Source organism: Solanum pennellii, chromosome 10, assembly GCF_001406875.1.
Source record: "Solanum pennellii chromosome 10, SPENNV200".
NCBI lineage: Eukaryota > Viridiplantae > Streptophyta > Magnoliopsida > Solanales > Solanaceae > Solanum > Solanum pennellii.
Genome location: NC_028646.1, coordinates 79,310,661 through 79,322,365, shown reverse-complemented (window position 1 = coordinate 79,322,365; position 11,705 = coordinate 79,310,661). Strand labels below are relative to the sequence as shown.

Here is an 11,705-nt window from a genome sequence, read left to right as displayed (position 1 = left end):
ATCTTAAATATATGATAATGTTTGTACCATTATAAACTTTGAAATATATGATATTAAACTCTTTAAGTATTTTATAACATTTGAGTATATTTTTGTAAAAGCTTATCATTAAATATAGAAAGAAAATTTTAATCAGTAAAAATACATGTAAATATATGGTATTTATTCTCTCTTAATAAAGACCTTAAATTCCATACTTGAATACGAGGAGCATTTCACTTTTTAACGGATCTTATGTTGCAATAATTCAGATAGTCAAAGTTTTAATACAAATATCAATTAATTAGAACCCAAAGGAAAGTGACAAGTTCAAATTAAATTTTAAAAATATATCCTTTATTTCAATTTATTTGTCTTAATTTAACTTAATACCTAATATATAATTTAAAGAATACTTTTTAATTAATAATATATATCCAATGTACAAAAAAATCATTTAATTTTGTGATGTTAGGACATATTACATGAAATGTTCAAATTACAAAGTTCTCAAAGAAAAAAAGACATTGTTTAAAACAAATCACTAAAAAGTTAAAACGAAAAAATATTATTCTTTTTGAATTAAACTAAAAAGAAAATATTGCTACATAAACTCCAATAAAGAATACTAAAAAATACATAAAAAAATATTATTATAAATTACAATAATAAATAATTTAAAAAATCATGATAAAAAAAATTTCCTGATTCTCCAAATAACAATAGTGTCACACTCCAAATAACAGTAGTATCATATAAAATAAAATATAAAATAAAATGAGAAAGAGAGAAAAACATACGAAAATCAAACATGAGTACGAAGGAAGGAAGTTATTTGTCATGCTGCAAATGCAAGAGACAATCGTGCTGAATGAGAGCTTGCAAGAGGTGGCTTATTAGCTCTACTTCCCACATGTCCTGCCGTTGATTTCAACGGCAGTTGCGGCGGTGGCCCATCGGGCGACCCATATTTAACTGGCTGCGGTCCAACATTTACCGCTTTTTCATGCCGACAACTCAACAACCCACCCCCTTTCCACTTCCCTCCATCACCACCACCACCACCACCAAAAAATCGAGTATTCGTATCGATTTCTGAAATAGTTGAATAATTAGTTACACTAGTTCGATCGAAACCTTCAGCTGTTGTAACACTCCAGTCAATACTCACTTCACTTGGTGCATAACACTCTGTAGCTGCAACACTAGGTGTACCAGGCTCTTCGAGTGAATTTCGTTGACGATATAATGGACAGGATGAATTCGCCATTGAAGTCGAAAAGCTCTCGATTTCGAATAGATCGGAGCTTGCATCGCTTGCTACGTCGTCATCTGTTGCTGTTATTCGAGACATTGGACTACCTGGGAAGGGGAAATTATTGCATCGATGGTGATCTGTTTCGATTGATTTTCGAGAAGATGGTTGAAATACCTCGAGTGAATCTCGAGGTGGATCTTCTAAAATTGGGGAAATCGATGATCTTGTTGATGGAGGTTTGATTCCTGATTTGGATTGACCTGAATTGTTCAGAATTGGGAATGAAAATCCTCCACCTGGCACCTCGTTAAACGGTCTAACCGGTGCCAGTACACGTTGTTGACAGCTAATAGCTGTACTACTCTCTGATTCTGATGATCTTCTCTGAATCGTTCCAATTTTATTAGTCTCTGACCTGACCACCACTCCTCTGTGTTGAATTTCAATTGAACTTTTCTTAGATACGTTAGTTGATTTCTCAACTACAACTTTACTACTGTGTTTGACGGGGAAATGCTGCTCGGAGCCAGTTTCTGTTCTTGGCTCCGAGCTAGCTTCCTCGACCTGCACAGATTTCTTCCCAGAACAAGGGCATTTTCGACAGAAGAACCATTTACGAGTATTAAACGAACCACTTCTTTTGTCATTCGTATTAATACTCTTCAATGAAACTGATACTGCACCTGGAGGATTTGCTAATAATCCTGTCTGGCTATTCCAACTAGCTTCTGACGAAGCAGTTGGAGTAGCACGAAAGGAATTAGCTCGGAAGTTTCTTCCGTAGGCATTGTCTACGGAAGAAACTGACGAATGTCGATGACCTGATGGTAATTCACATTGATCATTTACATTTTTTTGAGCAACGGGAGATGATTCATTGCCTTCACTGAAGTATTTTTTCGCATCGAACACGTTGATTTCGGAATCATCAGGACTATGATCTTCTGGTTTGAGATATGAAGAAAATGATGCATCGTTTAGTACATGATTTTGTACAAAAGTTCTGTATTGAAGAGGATGTTCTGTTAAAGTTTTAACTGTTGTTTGGGAATTCATATTTTTTTCTCCTTTTTGTGATTATTTTTTTTTGGTTGTACAACTAGACTATAGATAGTACTATTATTTATAACAATTTTTGAGAGAATATTGTTTCTGATAATTTTCTTGACTATCTGTCAGTTTTTTTGGAGTTATAATAAAAGAACGTGTAGACAATGGTCGTGGTGGAGTGATTTGATTAGTAATACGTACTTTTTTATTCTTAATCAGAAGACTTGGATTTAAGTCTTTCTGAATACAAAATCGTTTTTGTTAGGAAGCGGCGTATTTTCTCTGATTAAAAAAGAATGACCTCCTTTTCATTTTAGTCTGTTTCAAAAAAAAAATTGCACGTGGCATGTTTAAGGCCACAAGATTAAAGGGCAGTTTTGTACATTTCACCTAACTTTAATTTAGTACCACAAGATTAAAAATTTTCTTTATTTTCTTAAATTTCGTGTCAAATCAAACCAGATTATTCTTTTTAAAACGAAGAAAATACTTCCTAATGTAAAAATTTCGACAGAAATTTAAATTTAATCGAGCTCTAATTTTAATATCGGGCATCGAAACATCAAATGGAAAACCAAAATAATAATAATAAAGGGACCTTCCTTTTATATATATATATATATAAATTTTATTTTTTATTTTCAGTTTTGAGATTTCAATGATTGGAAATATAGAATGATGAAAAACTATGAGAAAATTATAGTAGTGATTGTACAATCTACCAACTCTTTTTCAAGTTATATCAGTAATATTTTTTATGATTGGTTAACAATATTTTTATGTTTGATCGATTAAATAAAATGACTTTATTTAAATAAAAAAAGAAAAACATGTTTTATAAGTCATAGTTTACTTACAAGCGTGAAAAAATTTAAAACACTTATTTTGAAAAAGAAGAATTAGTTTATATATTTTAAAAATTAGGTAAAAATGTTTAATCTATTGTCCATGTAAACTAATGGTAGATATCAATTTCAAGTCCCATGTTCATATTAATTTAGCCAACAACTGTGGTTGGATAATGAAATTATTTTATTTATTGCCACTTATTATTACACAGAGAATTATTTAGTGGAAATTTGGTCCTGTTGATATAGACCTGAAAAATATTGATGAGATGTAGCAATAATTTTGAAGAGGACCTTTATTGACATGCATTGCCCACTGGTAGTTATACATTTAATTAAGATTAAAATTAAAATGATGAAATATATATAAATAGACATCTTAATTTGACATTAATGGGTATTGAGCATATTATCTTTGAATATATAAATTTAGACAGTTAACTTGTTTTAATCGTGTCTCGTTAACACTTGATGTTGAGATAATATATAAATTTTGGAGATGTCTAGATGAACATGATTTTGTTATAAGTTGAGATGTTCAACTGACACAATAAAGTGAGTTGAATTGTTCAAATGTGTTTATTTTACGTCAAAATAGAGTTAAGATATCTATTTATGTATTATGTCACGTTAAATTGCGTAAATAGATGTAGTACTATATACAATGCTCTTGTAAATTAAGGATCAATTCACTCGACACCCGGACTGACACGAGGTCGAAAACAAAAAAAATATATTTTGAATTCTCTAATTGAAAATTTGACTTCATCATTACCTTAAATTTATTATAAGTAAATTTTATTTAAACACTCGAACAATAACATGATCTAATTGATCACACCTGAATAACATGATAAAGTATTCCTAATAAACACTTCTGGTTCAAACTTTTAAAAAGATTATGCGGACATTGAAAAGTTGTAGCGAATTTGCAAGACATATTCAATTCTAATTGAGACTCTACATGAAGTATTTGATTCATGTTAGATTTTTAGAGACTACTCTAATTCTAAACCCTAATTTATGTCTAAATAAAGTGTATTATATTCCCTTAAGAGGCATTTGCATATTCCACAAATTCATGAAATATTTATAAAGAGATCAAATTCAAACCAATTCAAGAAATCTGTGATCATCGAATCATGGACAAAAAATAGAATCGAGGGAGAAATAAAACTAACCCCTACACTACATATTGAGCAATAAATAATCATGTTTCTTTATATATTTTTTTGTGATTATAATTTATTTCTGTCACTTTACGATTTTTCAACGCATCTCTCGAACAAATAATAGTTACATTATACAACAAATGTACCCCACCCCCCAACAAATCCGGAGCAATGTCCTAACTTTAATATTATTAGTACATTTGGCCAATAAGATTTAGATAAGATATTAAAAGAGGACATTAATTATGATATTTTAATTAACCTAGTATTTTCATTAGTGAAGACATTAAAAACTCTAATCTTGCTTTTGATCTATCAATAATATAGATTGTACCATGCTAATCTTTATCATGATATATTCCAAAAATGGTGTGACACCTACATTTAAAAAGTCTTTGTAAATCTTAAGACTAATGTCCCACCACGCACGTTATGAAACAACTACAATCTAATTTGGGTCCGTTTAATCGACTTACGTGCATTTTTACTAATTTTATATAGTAACTGTTATATATGACTCATCAATGTCGACATTAGCATAAGTCATGATTAATTTTATTCATCAAGGTTTGAACAAATATGAAAAAAATTATTTAGTGTACGTTCTCGAAATTTATATTTGAAAGTAACTTTCAGTCCCATTTTGTCGATAACTAGACCGCCCATATTCTAGCGAGAATAACTACGATAAAATAGAGAAATAATTTTTGCTAAATCAAATATACGTCATATAAACTTATTAAAAGAGATAAACATCATCGAAAAAAATTAAAACTCGAAACGTCTGATTAAGAGTAGAGACACCAAAACTACCCCACCAACCTCAAATCTTTCTCCCACATGAGGTACCCCTTAAAATATAGTAATGGGGAAAACAATAAAGAATGAAAATTCCCATACAATAATTACTAACTAATAAAAAAGAGGGAAAAAAATGATAGTATTTAACTAATCAAATAATTCCCTTCAAAATTTTGGGTGGATTTGATTTTGATACTTTTTTTTTCATGAGAAAAATCAATCAAATCCAAATTATAAAAGATGATAATTTTATTATTTTGTTTAAACAACCTAAGTTTATTCCTCAATTTAATAAACTTTATAATTCAAGATACATGAATATAAATTAAAAATTCTGCTATTCTTTTCTGTGGAATATTTTAGAATTATTAACCTTTAATTTCTCTTTATCAATCATTTGAGTTTTCAAATCATATTAGATCAAGGAGAGAGAGAGAATGTATGTTTTTTTAAAAGCTTAATTATTTGGAACAAATTAAAAAGAAAGTATAATCATTAAAATTGAAATAAGGAATATATAAATTGAAATCTCAAATGCCTTTTTATATAACCAAAAGAGAAATAGGTAGTACATTATAATTTATATTGGAAAGTTTTTTTTTTTTTATAGTTTGTTACGAATATTTCATAAATAAATAATTCACTATGAACAACAAGGTGAAACACAATTATTTTAATTCAAATTTTATATATTTGTTTATACTAGCTAGTCTTTTATCTTTAACTTCTCTATATTTTTGCATCATATTATCTCGTAAGTTATTTTTGTCTCACTAAGTGTAAGTTCCAAGGGTGGCCTTAGTCAAAAGACAATAACTTAGCAGTTGAATCTTGAAAGTTAATCCTGAGGGATAGCTTGGCTAGTAAAGGCGTGAGGAAAAAGTCCTTCAGGTCGCCAGCTCGAACCCCAACAGGGCCACTGGAGGCATTACAAATTGGTCGCATCTCCAGGGCTCCGTGAAACTAACTGTGGTGCACCTGCCTTGAAACAGCATGGCCCGATGGATACAGCTAGTCGGATTCGCAAAGTGATACTCGAAAACCACGGCCAAAAAAAAAAAATCTTGAAAGTTGAACTATTACGTTAAAAATCTTAAATCAACAAAATAGATATTTCAGTAATAGGTTAGTCAAATTATCAAATTTAGTAATATTCTGAATTCATAAATTTTACATTTATCTTCCGTTTTATGATTACATTCAATCACACGTAAAATATCACATCCAATAATATAACATGATTTCCAAAATTAAACAAGGTCCCATATTAATAGTTCATATAATTTTGAACACTTTGTGTCTCATCAATTCATTGACATAAGAACAAAAGGCAAGCTATTTAAAAGATAAATAATATCATCTATTTATATGATTAGTTTTTTTTCATTGTTATCTTCTTGTTGTACTCTTAGCCACTACTTTATTTTAAACCAATTAATTTCTTTTTTTTGGTCACATTGATTAAATTATTGCATGTCTCAATGTCTCTTGGTTGTGTAACAGATCTACTTTTTTGTTTAAAATCCTAAGGCTTAATGTGTGGATGTGAACTGTGAGAGGGTCCCTTTGCTTTGAAAAATTTAGAAAAATTGTTGTGGGCATTTAATTCAAAGATGAAAAAAAAAACAAAAATAATTTGGACCCCAATAAGAAAAAAAAAAACAAAGGAAGAAGAATTGTTGTTTGATCCAAATTGGGGAATTGTGCTTTGTAGGGTAAGAATTATCTCAAGACTAACATGAAGTGTTATAGTCTTGTGTGCTTTGGTATATGTGAAGGAGGAATACTAATATAATTTGACTGGTTGGATGAGTTTTGTCTTGAAATGGAAATGATATGTGTATCGAAGATTATGGTGTGGTAGATAAAAAATTATCATACTTAATTAATATATTGTTTTTATAAATGAAGTGATTTTTAATTTGATATAGGCATCTTATGCAGTACGAGTTTTGTCTTGAAAGGGAAATGAGACATCCATTGAGAATTATAGGAGCGCTAATATAATTTGATGGGTTAGATGAGTTTTGTCTTGAAAAGGAAATGATATGTCCATCGAAGATAACGGATAAAAAGTGACAGTACTTGATTAATCGACTATTTTAAGTACTATATCTTGAAAATAAAAGAAAAAGTTGATATGAAGTGATTTTTAGTTTAATATAGGTACCTTATGCGGTACAAGTTTTGTCTTGAAAGGGAAATGAGACGTCCATCGAGAATTATAGGAAGACTAATATAATTGAATGGGTTTGATGAGTTTTGTCTGAAAAAGAAATGATATGTCCATTGAAGATTATGATGTGAATAACAGAATTTTATTAATACTTAGTTGATTGTTTTGAGTGTTATATTTTGAAAATGAAAGAAAAAATTGATATGAATATCTTTAATTTAATGGAACACCATGTTTGGATCTCACTTTGTAGTCTTTTGCTATTAGACATGAAGATGAAGGAATATATAAGTAAATTAGAGAATGTGAGCCTAGAATATATATATTTTATTGTTTTAATCAAATTTTATATTTTTAATTCAGATCCTGTATTTCTCTTTAAGAAATTAATTGAATAAATAAAATAATTATTAAAATTTATTTATAAACTATAATTTCTGACTTCGCATTATCGATAAATGATACTTGGGTAAATTTTATTTTTTCTTCTATTTTAGTAATTGACTTAAAATTAATTGTTAGGGAAAATTAGATGCATCAACTTTTTATGTTGTCATAGCAAAAGGAATAAAAAGTATATATATCCAATAAAACCTCATAAAAAAACAAAAATAAAGAATAAATTAATAAAATAATTACTTACTATATTTATTTTTATTTTTCCGTACTGACCAAATCAAAAGAATAATCCTGAACAAAAGATACAACCTGGTTCCAAAGATCTTTGCAAATTGTTACAATTTCCAAGAAAAAAGTGAATATATATTTCTTCTATATCACTATTTTTGTGCATATATATATATATATATATATATATATATATATATATATATATATATGGGGTTGATAGGAAATAAAATATTTTTCTTTAAGTAGTAAGTGAATTTCTTAATTAATTTTTAGTGTTCAATAATTAAATAAACGAATTATTTTTCGATTATTTTTTATTTTGTGGGTGAGAAAAGATAAAATTTTTGGATGACTTATATATCTGAAACTTATAACGACGAAAAGTATTTAAAATATCAGATTGAATTTGGTGGAAAAGCTATGTTAATTAGGGATTATACGCCTGTCACACTGGGCGGCCTTCTCTTCAGTCTTCCAATGCAATTGGTCTATTTTCGCAGAAAAAAGACCTACTGAAATCTCATTAAAATAATTCATACAATTAACCGAGATATGTGTAACGTGACTCAAACACCACATATACTTTATCATAGTATCATGGGATATAAAAAAAAAGTTGAGCATTATCATAGTAATATCATGGGATAGAAAAAATTCAATGTATCTAGTTTTCATTAATATGTTATATGCATTGCTCTATAGTTTATAATTTATATAAAATGAAAAAAATATTATTATTCACCAACCAAATATTCATGTTGTTAGATTTGCAGTCATTTAAGCATGCAAAAAAACAGTACCAATGGGTTTGGTAACAAAGAAGAACATTCTCTTAATTTGTTGATTGGAGAGATTATAAAATATTTAATATTTAGGGGGGGAAAAAGAAATATACTCTTTTTATTTCAATTTTTTTCCTAATTTTTACTTTGATATGAAATTTAAGAAATTAAAGAAAATTTTAATTTTTTTTGTTATTTTTGGTTTAAAAGTAATTTAAGATATGTATAATGTACTAAAATGTCGTTTGATCTTTGACTTTAATAAGATCATCTGAATGTATAAATTTATTTTAACTAGAGAAATAAAAATTCGTATAATAGATTTAAATTTATTTTAAATTGAAAGGTAATTATTGGTGGTGGTAAGTATATATCATTATTATAATAGTTGTATTTAGGAGATAATGGCAATTTTGAATCTCTTTAACTAGACATTTACAAGCTAGGTGGAATACATATGCAACTCTTTAAATTAAATTTATATAAACAACAAATATATTTATATAAATTTACTTTTTAAAATTATTTGTATAACTTGACGACAGAAACTTATATAAAAAAAATATATCCCTATCCAAGTATTAATGTATTAGCAAAATTTAATGTAACATAGATAAAAACAAGATAAAATAAAATATTGGCAATAACTAACAATTAGATATTTCTTTTTCTTTCTGATTCAGTGTCTGATATTTATAATTAAGCATAATTAATTTACATATTATAACGTAATGTTTATTTATGAAAACACCACTCTTAATAGAATCTGCTTCATTTGTAGAAGTTTATATTTGATATTTTTGATTAAAAATTTTCGAATCATTCCGTTATAATTCATATCGATGACTAGTTGATTTATTGCCATGAAGACGTGGCCAATTTGTGTACATAAAATTAAATAATGAATTAATATTCTTAATATACTAACCAACGAACAAAATGTGTTGTTTAATTTATGGAGACAAATGAGATAAGAGAGAAAGTCTGTCATGCTAGATTTTCAGGCATTTTTATAATATAAAAAATTTATCTTGAATTTAATTAATAAATATACTATGAGTTGCCAATAAGTACAAAAAAAGCATGGAGAATAATGAATAGGGCATCTATACATGGAGGTATCGTCGAGGATTGTGATAGAATGAATAGGACAGCTATACATAGAGGTATCGTCGAGGATTATGATAAAGTGGAAAGTATTTTTTCATTCTTAATTAAAGATTTTAGATTTGAGTCTTTCTAAATATAAAGTCGTCTTTATTAGAAAGTTCTTTACATCCCAATATGGAATTTCTCAATGTAAATCTGAATATAATAACACTCTAATATAGATATTGGAAATCGAATAAAAAAAACTATGCATGAAGATGACAAAATTAGTTCACTCATTTTATTTGTTTATATTTTGAATGGGTTAATGATCCACCTAACCTATTTAGATTGGTTAATAATTCACTTATTTTATCAACTCACTCCTACTTAGATACACTATAATTTTATAATATTACGAATCTTGTTAGATTTTGATACAATTAGATAACTATATCATATAATATATCAGGTCAAAATTATATGTAATTTATTCTGGATACATTGTATTTAATGGATTCACATGTATCTAGAATACATCGACAAATTTCATTCGCCTCCTTTTCATTTTGTTCTCCACTCTCATATTTATCCAGTATCCCGGATACATGCGAATCACATCAATTACATACACATACATATATTTAATGTGTATCTAGTAATATTCGCATGTATCTATGATACATGACTATCTTATTCACTTCTCTTTCTGTTTTAGTATATCTAGTATTAAAAAATTATATCTATTTGAGTATATTTTTCTCAATATATGATCAAGATTTCTTAATTAGTAAGATATACGAATATTTGAAAGCATAGATAGACTTAGGAGAAAATGATCAAAATCCCCTTCAATCTATATTTCGATTTTCAACTTCACACTTCAACTTTAAGGGAGTCCTATAATCCCCCCCCCCCCTCTCCCTAATTGTATAAAACTGATATTATTACCCTTTTAAATGCTTAGCTGGAAGAGAGTGTGTTTCATTCTCTTTGAGAGAGTGGACACGAAAAACAAATATTAAAATTTTTATTTTTAATATTTCTATTATAAATATATGTATTTTTATTTATTTTTTAAATTTATTATCTTTCTTCTCCATAGCAACAAAGACCAAATTCTTACACCGAATTTACCATTGTTGATTTCACACAAACTTATAAACTCTCATGTAAAAACTTAGAAAAAACAATCAATTCAATTAAAGATAAAATGACATGTTTTTCAATTATCCAAAAATGAAATCTGGATCAGATTTGAGAAAAATAAATGCATTGATTTTACATCACAATTGAACTTCCTAGTGAGATTTTTTTTTCCTTTTTATTATAGATCCTTTAATTATCAGTCTCAAATTTCAATTAATCAATAACAGGATTCAATCTCAATTGACCTCCATTAATGACGTTGCTAATGCTTTCGTTTGTTCTCCCTCTTTTGTTGCTCGACCATCAGTCATTACTGTCGCCGCCTCCGGCAAAACCCAAACCACCAACAAAATCCAGTTCTCTTCTTCTCCTCTCCTCTTATCTCTTTTCTGTTTCGAGACAACCACCATGAAAACCTACCTTTGTTCTTACAACAAGGTCGACTACAACAACGACAACAACAAAGCCTTGCGACCAGCGAGCTGCGGCGAAGCAAGCAAAACTCCGACGACGTAACAACGATATGCACAAATCCTTTTACATTATTTTTCAATGTTCTCCGACAAGCAAAACTCAAATATCGTTTGACAAGCTCCCTCAATCAATATTCATCTTTGTTCCTCACAATCCCATAGGAATTTGAAAGAATTGGAGGAAGAAGTTACTTTAGAGATTTGAGAAATTGGAAGAGTATAGAAAAAAGTGGAAAGGAATTATAAAGAATTTGATAAAAAATAATACATTAATTGAATTTTCACCTGTAAACGCGTG

General features: G+C 28.4%; 1 protein-coding gene across 1 annotated transcript; it reads right to left on the bottom strand.

Annotated features, from left to right (window-relative positions):
- Nucleotides 1-667: 667 nt before the first annotated feature.
- On the bottom strand, nucleotides 668-2,429 carry LOC107032413 (protein PHYTOCHROME KINASE SUBSTRATE 4). Its single transcript, XM_015234013.2, has one exon. The coding sequence runs from the start codon at nucleotides 2,291-2,293 to the stop codon at nucleotides 818-820; it is 1,476 nt and encodes a 491-aa protein (XP_015089499.1). The 5' UTR covers nucleotides 2,294-2,429; the 3' UTR covers nucleotides 668-817.
- Between the last annotated feature and the right edge of the window lie 9,276 nt (nucleotides 2,430-11,705).